Here is a 20157-nt window from a genome sequence, read left to right as displayed (position 1 = left end):
ACTAGAATTACTAGATAGAAATGCAAATTTTACTTCAATTAATTCCATGATACGACAAAGCTGTAAACAATATCTTGACATGGAAAATATGAAATCACAAAAGGCTGTATCTAAACACAAAACAAGCATAGATAGTTCTTCAATACAATCAAAAGAAGGCCGACTAACTCCGCAACAGGAAGAATTAGGCAATAAGGAACAGATATCTTCTAACATGGCAATAAACCCATGTATCACAAACTCTACTCTGCCAACCTGTCCAATATGCAATAAAATGTGTACTAACAATTGTAAAGCTGTGGGTTGTGACACTTGCGACCAATGGTTTCATTACGAATGTGAGAATTTAAGTGCGGTAGATATTAAGATTATTGAAGAAATTGGGGATGACAATTATATCTGTAGAACTTGTAAGATTCAGTTAAATGCCTTGATCGATAAGTCAGACAATGAGTCTCAAAGCAATCTTGATTCACCAACCAATGTGAGGCCAGCAAACTATAATGTATCAAGCCCACAAAACACACTGTTGCAAATTATATCACCAACAACAACAGAAAATTGTAAAAGGAACAATGACAATGGCAGCTCTGCTATGCAGCATCCCAAAATCATGGTGCCCGGCATGAGTAAAACTCCAACAATTCAGAACTCTGGAAATAATGTAAATTACGCCAAACCTAAAAGATTACAACTACAGGCAACCAAAAAACATGGTACAAATACAACAAATACAGACAACGTTGGCATAACCAATGGGCAACACATAGGGAATGATAGACCTATCCACCAAAACAATTCCAATAGTTCGCCAAATATAAACAATGCTCTATACCAAACCGAAATTAATCAATTGAAATGTGAATTGGAGGCCAAAGACAAAATTATTAAATCTAAAGAAAACAAAATCTGCAAACTGGACTCAGAAATTACAACGCTCAAAAAGCAAATAGCCACAAACAGGTCATTTACCATCAATTTAGAACAAGAAAAAAAGGACGTAGAACACTCTCTGGTAATAGCAAGAAAGAGAATTGAACAACTTGAAGGTATTAACGGAAAATCCCATGAATCAAGTCACACAAATCCAACAAACGTAACATCTGACTCAAACTCCACAATGAATGAAATGAAAATATGGTTTTTGGAGCAAAAAGTGCGTCAAATAGAGCTAGACATGCATAAACATGACACGAAAATAATGTACATGAATGAAAAAATTCACAACACTAATAATACCAGAAAGGAAGAAAATCACCACGCTCCAAAGGAAGCCAGAAAACGTACTTTTCAATCAAACAGTACCCAAAACCACACAAACAATTTACCAGATGATGCAACAGATCTATATACCAGACTGGACGACCTGATAGTCAACATGCGAGGTGACGAAACTGACTTTATTAATGATGATGGGGCCAATAGCTTCAATGAAAATGAAATAAATCAGGACCATTTTTTAGAAACTCCCATTCCAAGGAAGGTACGGCTAAAGGAAGCAGAACAAATTCAACCCCAACTCGGAAACTTCAAAAACAAACACATTCGATCACAGACTTGCAATTGGAAGAGATCAAACAAGCAGAGATATCAGAATCACAGAAAACCAGCAAAGGAAACAACATCATCCAACAAACAAACGTGCAGTCAGCAGCCGAACAGATATCAGCAAATAACACCACAGCATCAGATCCAGCCCCACCCGCATGTCCAACCAATACCACAACAACACTGGATACATCATCCATCAGCAATCCAGTCACATCCTCATCACCAGATGCAACATCAATTCCAACTGCAAAATCCGTACGTCAATCCAACAAATGCACCATATCACTTCTAACTTTTAACGTAGAAGGATATAGATCCAACAAACTATATCTTGAAAAAATAAGCAATAGAGCAGATATAATCTTTGTGCAAGAACATTGGCTTTATAAGCATGAAAAACATATAATTGGCACAGAATTTTTGGACTTTCAATGTCATGTTAAGTCTTTTGACGAGGATAAGATGATTGAACCAAGGGAACGGACAAGAGGACATGGGGGGGTGGCTATATGCGTACGCAAGAAATTTGACCAGTTCTCTGAATTACTCCCAGATGGTGGAAACAGAATTATCGCTATAAAATTAAAGTACGAAAAGCCATTAATACTTATCTGCGCTTACATGCCAACAAGAGGCAGCAATACACAGGATGACTATCAAGCCATACTGGATGAAATAGCAGAAATTATGGAAAAATATAGTGCTACCGCTGACATTATTTTGGGTGGAGATATGAATGCTTCACTTCACAGAAAGGATGGGATTTCCAGAGATAAAACATTCAAAAATTTTCTAGAGGAGCAAAAACTATTCATTCCAAATCAATGTCGTAGGCAAAATACATTTTATCATTATAATGGGAGGGATGAATCTCAAATAGATTATATCATACAGAGTAAAGAAATTATCTCTATGTACACAACATTTATGAGAGAACCAGAAAACACCTCAACTCATGACCCAGTACTGGTGTTACTCCAGGGTGCAATACCAATACAGGATACTCAAAATATAAGAAAACAGACTAAACGAATCATCTGGAAGAAAATAGATAAACAAAAATATGCAAAGGACGTAGAAGATGACTTAAAATTATTTAGCTCAGATATCACCTGTGAAAATGCTGCAGAGAAAATACAACAACTCTGTACCATACTAAATAAAAACGCAGAAAAGCAATTTAAACAACCCGTCAAAAAGCGTAAAAAGAGAAAAATATGTTGGAGCCCGGACATAGCCGCAGCAGCAAAAACAAGCAAAGAGTGCTATGGAAAATGGAAGTCATTAGGAAGGCAAAAAGATCCTACTCAGAGTGCATATATTGAACTAAAAATTAGTAAGAAGGTACTCAGAAGTACACAGCGTAAATCGGCTGCACAAAAGCGAAATGAAAAATACGAACGAATTATGGAACTAAACGAAAATGATAGTGAAGGTTTTTATCAGCTTATTCGTAAACAAAGAGACCCTGGGAATACCTGTGCATCAGCATTCATCTTTAAGGAAGAAATAATCAACACAGACCCTGAAATAAGAGAAGCCTGGGCGGACTACTTTTACGATCTAGCTACACCATCTGAAAATCCAAACTTTGACCCAATCTTTAAAAACCATGTAGAACAAGATGTACAAAACCTACATAAATATTTTTTAGAAGAAAATCAACACAATATAGAACATGTATCAACTGACGTTGTGGAAAAAACAATTTTATCTTTTAAAAATGGGAAATCACCAGATGAACTAAATATATCCGCTGAACATCTTAAATATGGTGGATCTTCATTAATATCTATTTTAGCTTTTATTATAAACTTCTTGTTTAAACATGTACATATACCAGCACTTATCAAAAGTGGAATAGTGTGCCCGGTTTTTAAGAGTGGTGGAAAGCCAAAGGATGACCCAAACTCATATAGAAAAATAACAATTACAAGTTCAGTGGGCAAAGTTGTGGAGAAGATACACTTATCTAGAAATGAAAATAAAATATTAGAAAGACAAAGTAGTCTACAAAAAGGATTCACAAAGGGTGAAAGTCCATGTATTGCGGCACTTATCATTACGGAACTAATAATGGAGGCAAAGAAAAGGAAATCAAGCCTTTACATTGCTCTGATGGATGCCAGAAAAGCCTTCGATATACTATGGCATTTAGGACTCCTAAGAGAAATGCACAAAACAGGACTTGAGGGAAACAACTGGCTATTTTTTGAAAATTGGTATACAGAATTGACATCAAAAGTTAAATGGAAAGGAGAACTCTCCCATCAAATCATAGAACAACAAGGAGTACGACAAGGAGGAATATGGTCCCCGTCAGCATATAAAATATTCGTCAACTCCCTACTAACAACATTTGAAGAAAACCAAATCGGAGCCACCATTGGCTCAATATACTGTGGTATTCCAACTGTTGCTGATGATGTCACATTAATTACAACCGACCCATATGAACTTCAGACCATGCTGGATATCCAATCGAGTTTTGCAAACAAGAACAGATACGAAATAAGTGAACAAAAGTCTGTGGTACTTACCTTTAACAATTCTTCAGAATGTAATTGGCATTTAAATGGCAAACTTATGGCTACCCCAACGTCATCAACACATCTAGGAATTGAGAGGGACAATACCTCAAATACAGGCACAAAACTTGTCGTAAAAAAACGGATAATTACAGCAAGGAGAACAGTATATGCACTGATGGGTGCAGGTCTTCACGGACTTAACGGAGTAAACCCAAAAGCTGCAATTCATCTGATTCAAACATACGTTCTACCTCGATTGTTATATGGTCTCGATGTCATCACACTTACTACTGAAGACATGAAAAACCTCTCCACTTATTTTCGAAAACTCTTGCGACAAATTCAACACCTGCCAGACAGAACTGCAAACGTAGCTTCACATCTTCTTCTTGGACGGATTACCATTGAATCAGAAATACATAAACGAATACTGAAAACCTTTGGAAATATCATAAGAAATGAAAACTCAATTGAAAGAAAATTAGCTATCAGACAGCTAGCAACAAAATCTCTACAATCTGGTAGCTGGTTTACAAAAACTGTTGAAATTGCCAATATATATGACCTACCATCGCCATATGATATTATAGATAACCCACCCGCGAAACAACTTTGGAAAAACCTGGTAAATAAAACCGTCAATGATCACTGTATAAAACAAATGATAAGTGAAGCAAAATCGAAATCTACTCTGTCTCGCCTAAATTATGAAAATGTCAAAGAAGGGAAAATACATAACATATGGAAAAGCTGTGGCACAAATCCATATGCCATCACATCTGCCTCCTTAAAAGCAAAGTTAGCAACAGGGACAATATACCTGCAATATCATCGAGCTAAATTTAGCAATGGACATGTGTCGCCTATTTGCCAGTTATGTGCAGAGGAAGAAGAAGATATACTTCACTTCATATTAAAGTGCTCTAAGCTACAATATATAAGAGATGATTTTCTGCATATGATAGGCGAGGTATTGACAGAAAACCTAGAGGATCAGGATCTTATCCAAGAATTAATAACCAATGACGAACATTTGTGTCAGCTAGTTATCGACTGCTCAAAATTTAGATTTTTAAATGAGAATGCACAGAATAGAATAGAAACATTATCGAGAGGTCTGTGTCATAAATTATTCCAGCGACGGGCAATATTAATTGAACAGTGATTAAAAGCGTGTAATACCGAGCTGAAAAGAAGGGTCATACCAAAAGATAGAACATTTTGTTGTATATAGTGTATTTACATTTTACCGTTTTTAATATGAAAGAAGCAACTTTTATATTTGAATGGTGGATGACTTTTTATGCATACCAGAATAGTGTAAATATTGGTGATAGGGTCACATCCCCCAGAGGAGATAAATTAATATCTCTTTTATAGTTTTAAAGGTTTTATATATCTTTTAAACATAATCTTGAGGATTTTAACCGCGAGTGATATTACACCGATTCTAGGATTGGTGGTTCTCCTGACATAGGAGGGAGTTGCAGTACAGGTAACAGGTAACAGGTAACAGGTAACAGGTATGCATTAATCTGGTTCAGCAAGACGTTTGGTTATTTCATCACAGCAAAACGGGGACATGTATGCATTAATCTGGTTCAGCAAGACGTTTGGTTGTTTCATCACAGTAAAACTGGGACATGTATGCATTAATCTGGTTCAGCAAGATGTTTGGTTATTTCCTCACAGCAAAACTGGGACATGTATACATTAATCTGGTTCAGCAAGACATTTGGTTATTTCATCACAGCAAAACTGGGACATGTATACATTTATCTGGTTCAGCAAGACGTTTGGTTATTTCATCACAGCAAAATGGGGTCATGTATGCATTAATCTGGTTCAGTAAGACGTTTGGTTATTTCATCACAGCAAAAGTGGGACATGTATTCATTAATCTGGTTCAGCAAGACATTTGGCTATTTCATCACAGCAAAAGTAGGACATCTATGCATTTGCCAATATACTTAGGAGTAAGTCATCTGTTTCAGCAAGACATTTAGTTATTTCATCACAGCAAAAGTAGGACATCTATGCATTTGCCAATATACTTAGGAGTAAGTCGTCTGTTTCAGCAAGACATTTAGTTATTTCATCACAGCAAAAGTAGGACATCTATGCATTTGCCAATATACTTAGGAGTGTGTCATCTGTTTCAGCAACACATTTAGTTATTTCATCACAGCAAAAGTAGGACATTTATGCATTTGCCAATATACTTAGGAGTAAGTCATCTGTTTCAGCAAGACATTTAGTTCTTTCATTACAGGAAAAGTAGGATATCCATTTGCCACTTGGTATATTCAGCGAAATGTTTGGTTATTTCATCACAAGAACACTGGGACGAACCTTTGCCACTGGAACATTCATTTCAGCAAAATGTTTGGTTATTTCATCACAAGAAACTGGGACGAACCTTTGCCACTGGAACATTCAATTCAGCAAAATGTTTGGTTATTTCATCACGAAAAAAATGGGACAAGCCTTTTCAACTTGGTACATTCAATTCAGCAAAATGTTTGGTTATTTCATCACGAAAAAAATGGGACAAGCCTTTTCAACTTGGTACATTCAATTCAGCAAATTGTTTCGTTATTTCATCACAAGAAAACTGGGACAAGCCTTTTCAACTTGGTACATTCAATTCAGCAAAATGTTTGGTTATTTCATCACAAAAAACTGGGACAGGCCTATGCACTTGATCATTTAATTCAGCAAAATGTTTGGTTATTTCATCACGAGAAAACTGGGACAAGCTTTTCACCTTGGTACATTCAATTCAGCAAAATGTTTGGTTATTTCATCACAAAAAACTGGGACAGGCCTATGCACTTGATCATTTTATTCAGCAAAATGTTTGGTTATTTCATCACAAGAATCTGGGACATGCAGTTGCCACATTCTGGGACAAGGAAAAAGGAAGTTAGTAGAAAGGTATGTTTTATTAAGCCACATAATTTTGTTATTTGAGGTTAATTTCAACTTCTTTTTGAGATTTCCCCACTAATAATAGAACCTGATGTATAACCAAAGAAAACATGAATATAAAAAAAAGAAGTTGTGTGATTGCCAATGATACAAATCTTCACAAGAGACCAAATGACACAGAAGTTAAACAACTACAGGTCACTGTACTGCCTTCAACAATGAGTAAAGCCCATACTGCAGAATAAGCTATAAAAGGCACTAAAATGACAAATGTAAAACAATTCAACCCAGAAAACAAGGCCTAATTAATGTAAAAAAAATGAACGAAAAAACAAATATGGACACAACAACAAGCCACAACCAGGGTTGGGGGGGGGGGGGGGGGGGGGGGGGGGGGGGTGATGTGGAGAAGAGAATATATTAGGTTGAATTCATGATTATTAAGTTTTGCAGTCTGCCTGTTAATATTTTGAATATGAAACATTATTAATTTCACAATTTATATGTAACTATTACAGGAGGATATAAAATAGTTTCATCACAAGAAAACTGGGACATGACATTGCCACATAAAATTCAGCAAAATGTTTGGTTATTTCATCACAAGAAAAGCGGGACATGCCATTGCCACATAAAATTCAGCAAAATGTTTGGATATTTCATCACAAGAAAACTGGGACATGTATGCCATTGCAACCATGTTAAATTCAGCAAAATGTTTGGTTATTTCATCACAAGAAAACTGGGACATGCCATTGCCACATTAAATTCATCAAAATGTTTGGATATTTCATCACAAGAAAACTGGAACTTGCCATTGTCACATTAAGTTCATCAAAATGTTTGGATATTTCATCACAAAAAAAACTAGGACTTGCCACTGCCACATCAAGTTCAGCAAAATGTTTGGATATTTCATCACAAGAAAACTGGGACTTGCCACTGCCACATCAAGTTCAGCAAAATGTTTGGATATTTCATCACAAGAAAACTGGGACTTGCCATTGCCACATCAAGTTCAGCAAAATGTTTGGATATTTCATCACAAGAAAACTGGGACTTGCCACTGCCACATTAAGTTCAGCAAAATGTTTGGATATTTCATCACAAGAAAACTGGGACTTGCCATTGCCACATTAAGTTCATCAAAATGTTTGGATATTTCATCACAAGAAAACTGGGACTTGCCATTGCCACATTAAGTTCAGCAAAATGTTTGGATATTTCATCACAAGAAAACTGGGACTTGCAGTTGCCACATTTTTGGACATTACAGATTAAAATGAGTGATGAGAGGAAGGTATGTTAAGCCATATTTTTTTTTATTTGATTCTTTATTACACAATATCAATCAAAACCAAGCAGTAAATTATAGTTCTATAAAATCAAATCAAAGGTTTGAGGTCATTTTCAACTTCTTTTGGGGATTTTTTTCTTTTATATTTGTTGATAGAACTTGATTTTATACCATGAATACCAAAGACAACATGAATATAAAAAAGATGATGTGGTGTGATTGCTAATGAGACAACTCTTCACAAGAGACCAAATGACACAGAAATTACCAAATATAGGTCACCGTATAGCCTTCAACAATGAGCAAATCCCATTTTCTTAAGATTATACCATAGCAAACTATGATATTATTTAGTTATACCATGGTTTATTTTTAGCAATTGTTCTATTTAAAAGCGACCTTGACCACAATTATACCATAGTTTTATGATGTCACAACAATTTGAATTCTTTTTGAAATATCTTTTTGGCTCTGAAAAGAGCCTTTTCAGCAAAAGCTGTAAACTCATCATCAGCTTTAATCTTCTGATTCCCCGTTGACAAGATTCTATTTCTTCTGACATGTGTCCTTGCTGCTCTCCCTCATTAAAATTTATTTAAATCGATTCTTGTCCATCATCAGCTTTCACATCTTTGTGTCGTTTCGTCCATGCAATTCATCCTGAATCTCCATTGCAACAAAATTATAGCTGGACAAAAACCATCTTTAAACATTCATTCTTAAAATTGTCCATGTAATGTTATTTTTACGTTTGCAGCAATTCGTGAAAGTCCTTGTAATTGTCATTGTCAAGGATTGGATCTTTTCCTATATACAGGTAAATCTAAATCTTCACATATTTGAGTCAGGCTAATGTCTCCTTCTCCATCATTATGTCATCCCAGACTTTTTCATTTTTTTTATTTTTTTGGGTCCGAATTCAGTATGCCTGAAGTTAGAATATTAAAATTTAAATATAACGTATACATAAATCCGGACATCCTGGCATTTCAATTTTTCAGGTGGTGATGCCAATAGGAATCCTCTAGATTTTTCCTCTATTTGAAGGTAATGACTGAATATTTTTATTGCTGATTATTTTTTAACCGATGGATATAGTATGAAAAAAATCAAAATGGAGATATTATATAGTGTCTTTAACAACATTAAAAGAGTAAAATTGTGATATTTAACTGGTGTCGATACATATCAATTAAATTCATTTGCATTGAAGTCTATGAAAAGTCTAGAGGATTCCTATTAGTTTCATCTCTCAACATTGTTTACATAACTAAAATGCCCGAGCAAAAATGCTAATCATTGATTGGTCAGTTATAAGTTGTGATGTCACTGCAAATTTATGTATGTATAAAAAAGAGGATGTGGTGTGATTGCCAATGAGACAACTCTTCACCAGAGACCAAATGACACAAAAAATAATGGCCTGATTAATTTACAAAAAAATTAACAAAAAACAAATATGTAACTCAACAACGAATTACAGCCTCCTAACTTGGGACAGGCACAAACATACATAATGTGGCGGCTTAACCATGTTAGCGGCATCCTAACCCTCCCCTAACTTGAGACAGTGGTAACAGTACAACATACGAACGAACTATAAAAATCAGTATTGTTTGAAAACCCATGGACAACCTCACAAGACAACGTCCAGGGATGTCAACAAAAACCTTGGTATCATTTACAGTACACTGAAAAACTATCCAAAAACTATAAAATATGTATAACATAATTATTTTCATAACTAACTATTACAGGAAGAAGTGAAATATTTTCATCACAAGAACACAGGATGTTAACTGGATTTTTTTTCAGTTAAGTATATATATATATTAATCAGTAACTAAAATAGAAAATCAAAAATGCCCCAGATTTAACAGTCAGGGGTATGACTCAAACAAGTGATTTCATTATCGCTTATTTCAGTGATTTTCAAATTTCAGTAATCACCTATTTAAGTGATTTTGGTGTTTTCTTTGATCTTCAAATGCTGATTTCACTAATTTTCCATGAAATGGCAATTTTTTCTGAAATTTGTCTACATAGATCAATTATCTCTTTATCTTGATATATCAATTTTATCAGTGCGCTTGGGCAGCAAGTTAGTGCGCTGAAGCTTTTAAAAGAACCCTTGGGACTATTTCTGTCTTCTATATACTATATTTCTAGAGTTTACTACTCTACCAATAACATAAAGGTCAACACATTTATGTAATCTGCTTTGTTTTCTTTATAATTAGTATGATTTACTTCAAGGTTTTGACCGTATCTACAAATTATCCCAGTTTAAGCATAATCCAAATAAATTTTAAAAACTGACAAAATAATTTAGCAAAAGAGCATTTTTGCATGTATTCAGTTGTATTTTCAATAGAATAGTTTTTTTAACCCTATGTAAATCTAGATTGTGGGTAAATTATTGAGAAAATGTTATAATAAGTGATTTAATGTTTACATCTCAAATCACTTATGCAAGTGATTTTAAAAAGTGTTTCTAATTTTATAAACATTTTTCATTTTTCAATAGCGCAATCACTTTAATAGGTGATCCTGAAATCACTTGTTTAAGTAGTACCCCTGACTGTTTAATGTTTAGTCAATAAATTCAATGTTTTAAATAATATCAAACGTACCAGGCTTTTAATGTTAACCAGACACCTGTTTTGTGTAATCAACACTTATCAGTGACTCAAATCGAAATATTAGTTAGGCAAAAAAAAATCTAGAGCATAAGACAAAATGATATTTGATATAAGTGCCAATAAGACAATGTAATAGTTATGTAATTTATGACACAGGTATTGACTCACTCCAAAGAGCAAGCTATAATGGCCAAGGCATTGCCAGTGTAAAACAATTTAAAAGGAAAACCAACACATACAAAACAGGAAAAACTGATGACCAATAAATGATTTTTTCGTGGTAAAGTCAATATTCCAGATACAATAAGAACTAGACTTGCCATTGCGAGCAATAGCAGATGTCACCCCGTTCCCCCATTGCCAGGCCATCTGGCCGTTTCCATGACAACGGCAGCCATTTTGAAATTTCCAAAAGTCAAAAAACATATCTTTATATGCTAAATCAACTGTCTATAAAGTTTCATAAAATTTGGAGAATTTTGAAAATTTTCGAGTTTTTTGCCATTTCTATGGTAATAATAACAATGAATAATAAGCTAATAAGAATAGATCTTTTATATTTGTCGTTTGGAATGATTGTAAGGTACACACGTCCAACTTTCAGGACATTAAGTTTTACATCATTAAGAATTGCATTTTACAGTCAATACATTGTAGTACTTTTATTATTTCAGTGAAATATTTGTTTATTTCATTACAGGAGCACAGGAGCACTGGACATTTATTGATTCTTTCCATAGCAACACCACCAACAGCAGCAAAAAAGTTCAAGCATTTCAAGAATGGAATGTTCTGTCCAAACAAACATGTCTATCACACCTTCAAGAGCTGATATTGGAATCATTATTAGTAGAATGGAAAACAGGGATAAAATCTAGCAAAAGGCCCAGTCGCACATGGCCCCTAGATTTTGAGCTGGGCTACTAAATTACCTGGAAAATATACTGACTCAAAGACAGACTGAAATACAGACATTGACTGAAGAAATGAATGAGGACAAAGAAAAGATGGGAGCAGATTACAAACAAAAGCTTGCTAATATAGAATCCATACTGAAGAAAGAAATGGCAAATCAGAATGATTTAATGAATGAATTAAAACAAAATAAAGAAATAAAGAGTCAATGAGCTTCAGTCTGCTCTTCGTGAAAAAAGACCAAGCTATGAAACTTCTCTAAAAACCAGTAAAAGTGCTTGGGACTATGAACTCATTAATTTTAGGGAAGAGTATAGTGTGAAAATGTCAGAAATTGAAAGAGAAAAAAACAGACAAATAGAGGATGTAAAGCAAAGAAGACTGAACATGGAAGAATCATGTCATATTCTGGAAGATAAATGGAAACATCCTTGGCTGAAAAAAATAGTTTAAAGCAACAGGTAACAATTTAACTAGATAAAAGTGATCTTGTTCATGTATTTTTTTGCATGTTAACTTTTTATACATTGTGATTTGGATGGAGAAGTGTCTCATTGGCACGCATACCACATCTTATTTATATTTGAATACTTTCATCAAACTTTTATTGAAAAAGTCACCTTTAAAAAAAAAATAGTGATAAAAACATTAAAAAAAAACAATTGAGACATGATGACAAAGCTATACATTTTGTATGAAGCCATTCTTAGATTGCGTGCACGATCAACGGTTTGACAAGCCTATTATATTGCTCAAAGACCATTCAATTCTTATAATTACATATTTTTGCTAGGATGAAGGAAAAAACAATCTCTATCATTTTTTTGTATATATTTACCTGTACATATAAAGCATGTGCTATCATGGGTGTTACATATCATTGTGCTATGAAGAATGACGTGAGATTGTTGTTAGCCAATCAAAATAACAGATTTATATGTTGAAATATACTAGTACTGTAATGTAATTATTTGGATTAAAAGGGGTGTTTTTTTTACCTGCGTCACCAACGGTGAAAGCAGGTCTAGTAACCGCTCGACTCCGTCCGTCATTCCGTCCGTCCGAAAGACTTGCATATCAACTTTAGTCAAAGATTTCTTGGCTTCTATGAAAGGGAATGATTTTATATTTGGTCCAGAGCTTGATCATGTTGAGTTGTAAAGTGTAAGCAATTTTTAGATCTGCGATGCAGCCACTTCCTGTTTGCTGATAGTTTGAAATTTAGCTACTCAGTGTACAAGGAAAATTTTTCGTCAAAGTTTTCTTGGCTTCTATGAAAGGGAATGATTTTATATTTGGTCCAGAGCTTGATCATGTTGAGTTGTAGTGTGTAAGCAATTTTAAGATTTGCGGTGCAGCCACTTCCTGTTTGCCGATAGTTTGAAATTTAGCTACTCAATGTACAAGGAAAATTTTTCGTCAAAGTTTTCTTGGCTTCTATGAAAGGGAATGATTTTATATTTGGAACAGAGCTTGACTATGTTGAGTTGTAGGGTGTAAGAAATTTAAAGATCTGTGGTGCAGCCACTTCCTGTTTGCCGAAAGTTTGAAATTTAGCCACTTATTGTACAAGGAAAATTTTTAGACAAAATTTTTTGGTTTCTATTGAAGGAATTGTTTTAGATTTTCTGTAGAGCAAATATATGCAGTGACGCAGGTCCAGACCAGTATTGGTCTTGAATGCTGGATACTATCCATGCATGTCTGTGTCCACACAGTAAATTAATTATAAATTTCCGGATCTGCATTATTCATCATACGTAGCTGTTATAGTTTTAAATGATAAAAGCAAACAGTTTTACAATTTTTTTTCTAATTATTCATTTGACAATATATAGTTTTCTTATTATTTCAGTGAGACGTTTCAATATTTCATCACATGAACACTGGGACATCTATAGAAACAAGTGGGACATGCAGTTTATTGATATTCTAAATAAAAAAAAATTGCTTCCAATTTCATTTCAAGCTTTTGTATTTGACCTTTAGAATGAGAAGATTTATATTCAATTCTTTACACCGCCTCGGTGATGTAATGGTTAGTGTGGTCGCCTCGAGTGCGGTAGGTTGTGGGTTCCACCCTCGGCGGGGTCAAACCAAAGACTTGAAAATTGGTATTTGCTGCTTCTTCGCCAAGCACGCGGCAATAAGGAGTTAGAGCAAAGACTGTTCGGCCCGGACTGTTCAGTCAGAATAATGTGTCTGGGTAAGTGACATATATTCCTGCGAACTGTTACCTTGTGAGCTAGCATGTTAAAAATCCAGGTCAGTGTGTCGGTCGAGTACAAAGCAGGGTTAATATTCATTAATCATTATCATGTTCTCATCCTGAATATGCATCTGACTTGCCACTGGACTTTAAACAACCATCCATCCATCCATCCATCAATTACTTATTGTTTGATTGCTGGTAACCCTTAATTTAACTGCTACTGTAATTTCCTTCCACTGTAGTGTAATTGTAGTGTAGTTTGTAATTGAAAACAGACAACCATTTTGACTGACATATTGCTATCCACATAAGTTGCTTTAAAAATCTTCCCTTCTATATAGACTGATCAGAATCGTATTTAGAACATCTAATCGTATAAATAAGAAGATGTGGTATGAGTGCCAATGAGACAACGCTCCATCAAAGTCACAATATATAAAAAGTTGATAATTATAGGTCAAAGTACAGCCTTCAGCCTTCACCACAGAGTTAAGTTTCTGTTAAAATTATACCCCATGACGCCATCAACCAACATGATGAAAATAGAGTTATTTTTTTCAGTTTCATGCAGTTTTCAATTGATATTAAGTACATAATTTTATAATGATAAAAGAAAGGTAAAACCGACTTGAAAGGGACAATCAAACTTGAATGTAGAAAGGAAACTTACATAAACATGGATAGATATGTATTTCATTTTTTTTCTGCTTACAGACCCTTTGCATATAAGCTTATTCCATACAGAGATTAATAATTCAATTAAATGTGTCCTCTATTTGAATTGAAACAGGTTCTCTGGTTATTGCAGTGGTCAGTCTGTCTGTTGACCATTTTCAGTGTTGAGACTACAGAATTTAAGATTTGGTCCATTTTCAATAGTGGCCTTTTCTAAATCTTGCTTGTAACAGAGTTGCAGGAGATTCATATTGGTTTTGGTTTAAAAAACTTACAGATTATACTCTCAAGATTATTTTTGTGGTATGCTATTAATGAGAGACATGTAGATAATTTGCATTGACTCTTATACCAGTGGTGCTATTTATATTTATAGGCTTTCAAATCTTATTCTATTTTGATATTGGTATAGAAAGCCTCATAATTAAAAAGTTGGTCTATATACAAGGTCATAGGCATAGGCGGATCCAGGGGGGCCCCCCCCCCTTTCGTGGGAAAAATTTGGTTGATTATATAGGGAATCACTGAAGCATGACTGGAGCGGGCTCCCCCTTAGGTCAGTCAGCGCCCCCCCCCCCCTTATGAAAAGTTCTAGATCTGCCACTGATAGGTCAACCCTTGATTTGTAGTGTACACCATATATTGTTACATGAATGGTGTGATACTTTATGAAAGTCATTCTGCATACATGGTCATAGACATATATGTCAACATTTTATTTATATTATGCTTTATATCTTGGTGAATAAATATAATCTGGTAAGTAATTCAAAGGTTTGGTCTTCTAACACGGTCGCAGAAATATTGTATGTTTTGACTATTTGTATAGTTCACAAGAATTGTTGCATGCATGCTTCATACGAGAACTAAGCTACAATTGTGGTCAAAAGGCAGATTATTTAATCTAATACATTGGTTTGAGTTGAGTTTACCCGAAAGATATCTTGTATACTTGCAGCTGTTAATTATATTTATAAACTGGTAATTTAAACTAGTAAACAGAATACCCAATAAAAATCTAATCTGGTGATTAGTTAAAAAGTTTTGAATGATCATGGACAGGCCCATCTTCTTATCACTAGTCTATTACAGATTATTATGGAAGACAGTCATCCTACAATATTTAAAATTGTTGACGAGCAAGCACACTACAATATATCTGTTTATGTTATGACCAAGCATTCATGCATGTGGTGGTATGTCAAAAGAAACTGCTAAAAACTGCCAAGTATCTAGACCAAAAATTGAGTTTACTGCTACATACCAAATAATAGGGTAGGTGGGTAGAAGATCAAATATTTTTACTATTGCTTCCTTATTATTAATATATAGAAATAGTTTATAAAAAAAATGAAATTCTGTTTATATGCAAACAAGAGGTATCCTTAATTTATTTGATTCAAAGTATGTTTTTTTTTCCATAAGATGAAATGACTAACTTGCAAATTCATAACCTAAGGTTATTTGTCAATAAAAAAGCAAAAGTAGGTAAGGTGAAAGTACATAAGTACATATCCACTCAGATGTGGGTGGGGTTTACAGAATGGAGAATAAGGAGTGGGGGCTAGAATAAAAAAAAATACCTGCAAATATTACAGAACAGTCAAAAGTATATCTGAAAGCAATTTCCAGACAACAGTAAGCAAGTAATTATTACATAATAGCCATTGTTTTTATACAAATAAAGTTTGATGTGTGAAAAAATTAAAGAATACACTAACAGGAATGATCCATCATTTCAAGATTTAACAGACATAAATATAAATTTGATTAGACTTCATGAACTAATGAAATAAGGCAAAATAAAATTTATGTGTGCATTCAGTTACATCTAAAAAAAGAAAGTTACATGAAGAGAATTTTTAAAGCCTTTTTTACATTGGGTCTATAAGAACAACATTCTTACTTTAACGGTGCTTAATGAAAAATGACAGAAAAATCTGTAGGGTAGGCAATTAGTAATTTTAAGACTAAAAAGTATAGGGTAACTGAAAACTCACCCCATATATTTTTATTTGTCCTAACCAAAATGAATGATTATTATTGCACCATCTGTAATATGTATTTAATTAATTATTAATTATTTTTCTAAAACCATAAATCATTAGTTGTTGAAATCTTTTCAATTTTTTTTGACACATCCATTGATAAAATTTCAAGAACCTGGGCATATTTTTTTCCAAAGTACTAATATATTTTTCCAAATAATCATTTAGTTTACATCCCCTTTCTACAAATATTTCTAACATAAGGACCCCTTCATTTTTTTAAAAGTGCAAATCAAGCTATCCACTGCTGGAACTGATACTGAACATAAATAAAAAATTACAAATTTCTTATTTTGGTCTGTGCTCCCCCTTTTTTGTTTTCACTTAGAAATTCTAATTAAGGATATAATTGGGCAGGTTACAGGTTTAAGGTACTGATGAAAACATGTATTACCATATAACTGTATCTATTTGCTTTGACATGATCACTTGAAACAGTAATAGAAAGAAGAATTCTTCACAGCCGGGAAGCAATTCTCATAATGGCGTCGAAAATGCGACAAAGTTGGGTTACACTAAAGACCTGAAAGTGGACCTGAAAAGACCTGAAAAGACCTGAAAATATACAACTAAAATTATTCAAATTGCAATAACTTTTTTATTATTGAATGGAATTTCGTCAAGTTGGAATTTTATTAGTTGTCAATATCCACATTTCATTGAAATTTAAATTTTTTGAATTAAAAACAAAATTTTGATGCCAAAAGTTGGACCTGAAGGGAGAAATTAAAAGACCTGAAGGGACCTGAAAATCTATGTTCGGACTAGTTCTAACTTCAATAACTTTTTTAATATTGAATGGTTATCTTTCAACTTTAGATTTTGTGAAACTAAAAATTCAGTATAAAGATAAAATAAAAAAAAAAGATATGAAAAATATCGTTGGGGTGTGAAAACTCGGACCTGAACGGAAAATTAAATAACATAAATTTGCTTGAAAAGACTGTGGTCAAATTTATTCAAAATCTTTAACTGTTTTCAATCAATCTCCTTGAAGTATGAATTTTGTTATAGGAAAGGTATAATTTATCATTAAAATGATAAAGAATTTTATCGAAAATATAATGGTTGAGCTACAAAATTCGGACCTTGTCGGGGAAATAAAAGACATGAATAACAGGATCATAGGGGTAGATGTATTTAAACTCGCACAGCATTGTCTTTTCTATTTGTTTTAATTTTAGACAAGTGTCCATTGAAGAGAAAGAATGACTTTATATTTATACAGGAACATATTTGAATACAAAATACCTTGTTGATGATGAATCCTAAACCTAAAGAGAAAAAGAAGATTGCCCGGTGAAATTATTCAAACTAATTCAACTTGCTTATACTGCATTAATTTATATATCTTAAACTGTTTTATTTATAAAATAAAAATAATAGTATTGCTACCCCATGAACCAAATATGTAATTTAAAGCCGTGTGTTCGTCCATTGGAATTTTTATTTACATAACGTGTGCCAGTTGTAATTTACACCTTGTATTGATATTAAGTGATAATTGGATCAATAATCTAAATAAACATTTCACTTTAATCTTTTAATTGGATTATCGTTAAAATTAAATATTTTTATCACAATTTAAGTTGCTTTTGACTCTTCTTGAATGAAAATGCAAATGTTTTATAAGCTATGTTGAATTAACTATATATGTACACAGGTTCATTCAGGACTTTATTTTTCATTCAGCAGGTCCGACATTTGTCACAAAGTGCAGGTTCCAGACTTGGGACACACACACAACGATTGTGATGGGGTTATCATAGTTTAAAGACACCAAATCTTTTTCTTAATTATTTATTTCTATGGTATATCATGTCTCTTTGACTTATGAGTTTTGACATGTGAGTTTTGATTATTCTTTGGTATCTCCCGTCTTTTTTGTATCAGTTTTGCGTATCATATTAGTATCTTCCGTCAATAAAAATTAGAAAGAAGGATGACCGAAAGAAAGTGTGATCCCAATGAGACAGTTTTCCAAAAGAGAACAAATGACACCGAACATGAAATGTTAACAACCATATTTTTCGTTTCTGTTTATTATTTTCTTTTGAAAAAAAAATAGCGGAATTTTAGGCACATTTAGATTTTTGAATTTACGTTCAGGTCCGAGTTTTGACACCCAAACGATATTGTTCATGTATTTTTTTTTTATATTATCATTATATTGAACTTTTTGTTTCACAAAACCAAAAGTTGAAAGGTATCCACTGTATATTAAAAAAGTTATTGAAGTTAGAATTATTCCGACCATAGATTTTCAGGTCCCTTCAGGTCTTTTCATTTCTCCCTTCAGGTCCAACTTTTGGCATCAACATTTTGTTTTTAATTTAAAAAAAATAAATTTTAATGAAATATGGCTATTAACAATTGATAAAATTCCAACTTGAAGAAATTCCATCCAATAATAAAAAATTTGTTGCAATTTGAATAATTTTAGTCGTATACTTTTAGGTCTTTTCAGGTCTTTTCAGGTCCACTTTCAGGTCTTTAGTGTAACCCGACAAAGGTCACGTGATTTTCGATTCAAAAAATGGCATTTTTTAAAAACGGCCATGACGTCCCGAAAAAGGCTGCGTAAATACATTTAACCTTTTTCTCATTCGTAACCAAGTCTACGGTTAGATGCGGCATGATCCAGACTTTCACTACGTTGTTATTAAACGGCTGAACAATATTTCATTGCAAATTAGATGGTGAAAGATGAAAATACGGGCCGCGGAAGTGACACTTGAAAATAAATATATTAAGATTGAAATGACACACCAAATAGTAACGTATATTCCTATAGATGAGATGATAACTATTAATATTTTGTTGAAGAAAAGCTCACTGATAGAAAAACTCGGTAGGTAAACCAGCTGTGTGACGATTCAACAAGTCGAAAAATGGGACGTTCAAAGGGGAATAACTCGATCCCTAAACAACAACAACACGACGGTGATCATATTATGACTGAACAAATGTTTGCCCCTTATTATTGATTTGTAAAGCAGTGTTACTAAGCACAAATTTGAGATTATTAAAAATGTGAGTTTCAGTTCCTAAAATTAGCATTGAAAAAAACGGTAAATTTGTTAAATACCAGGTCTGCCTGTCAGTGTCCTGTCCTGCAACTGTAAGGAGATTAATAGATCAGTTTTGCCCATCCTCTGTTATTTAAAAAAAAAAAGTAAATAGTGGTCTCCAGAGACTGAGTATTTGAATATAACACGTCCACCGGTTTTATTGGTGGATACACTCCTGATAATTGTAAGAATGTATTGAAAAATATTTCATGGTTTCATTTCAGTTATTCAGCTGCCATAAAAAATGTCATCCCTAATTTCTGAAGAAAAGAACAGCTCATAGT

The 20157-nt window shown here is 33.6% G+C and overlaps 1 protein-coding gene across 1 annotated transcript in view; it reads right to left on the bottom strand.

Annotated features, from left to right (window-relative positions):
• The window catches only part of LOC139488896 (uncharacterized), a 28914-nt gene extending 11591 nt beyond the window's left edge, over positions 1-17323 (bottom strand). The window contains exon 1 of the mRNA XM_071274858.1: positions 17197-17323. Within this exon, the coding sequence (XP_071130959.1) occupies positions 17197-17225 (29 nt within the window). The 5' untranslated portion in view covers positions 17226-17323. The remainder of the gene's footprint in view (positions 1-17196) is intronic.
• Between the last annotated feature and the right edge of the window lie 2834 nt (positions 17324-20157).

This window comes from Mytilus edulis, chromosome 9, assembly GCF_963676685.1.
Source record: "Mytilus edulis chromosome 9, xbMytEdul2.2, whole genome shotgun sequence".
NCBI lineage: Eukaryota > Metazoa > Mollusca > Bivalvia > Mytilida > Mytilidae > Mytilus > Mytilus edulis.
This window is presented reverse-complemented; position numbering and strand designations above follow the sequence as displayed.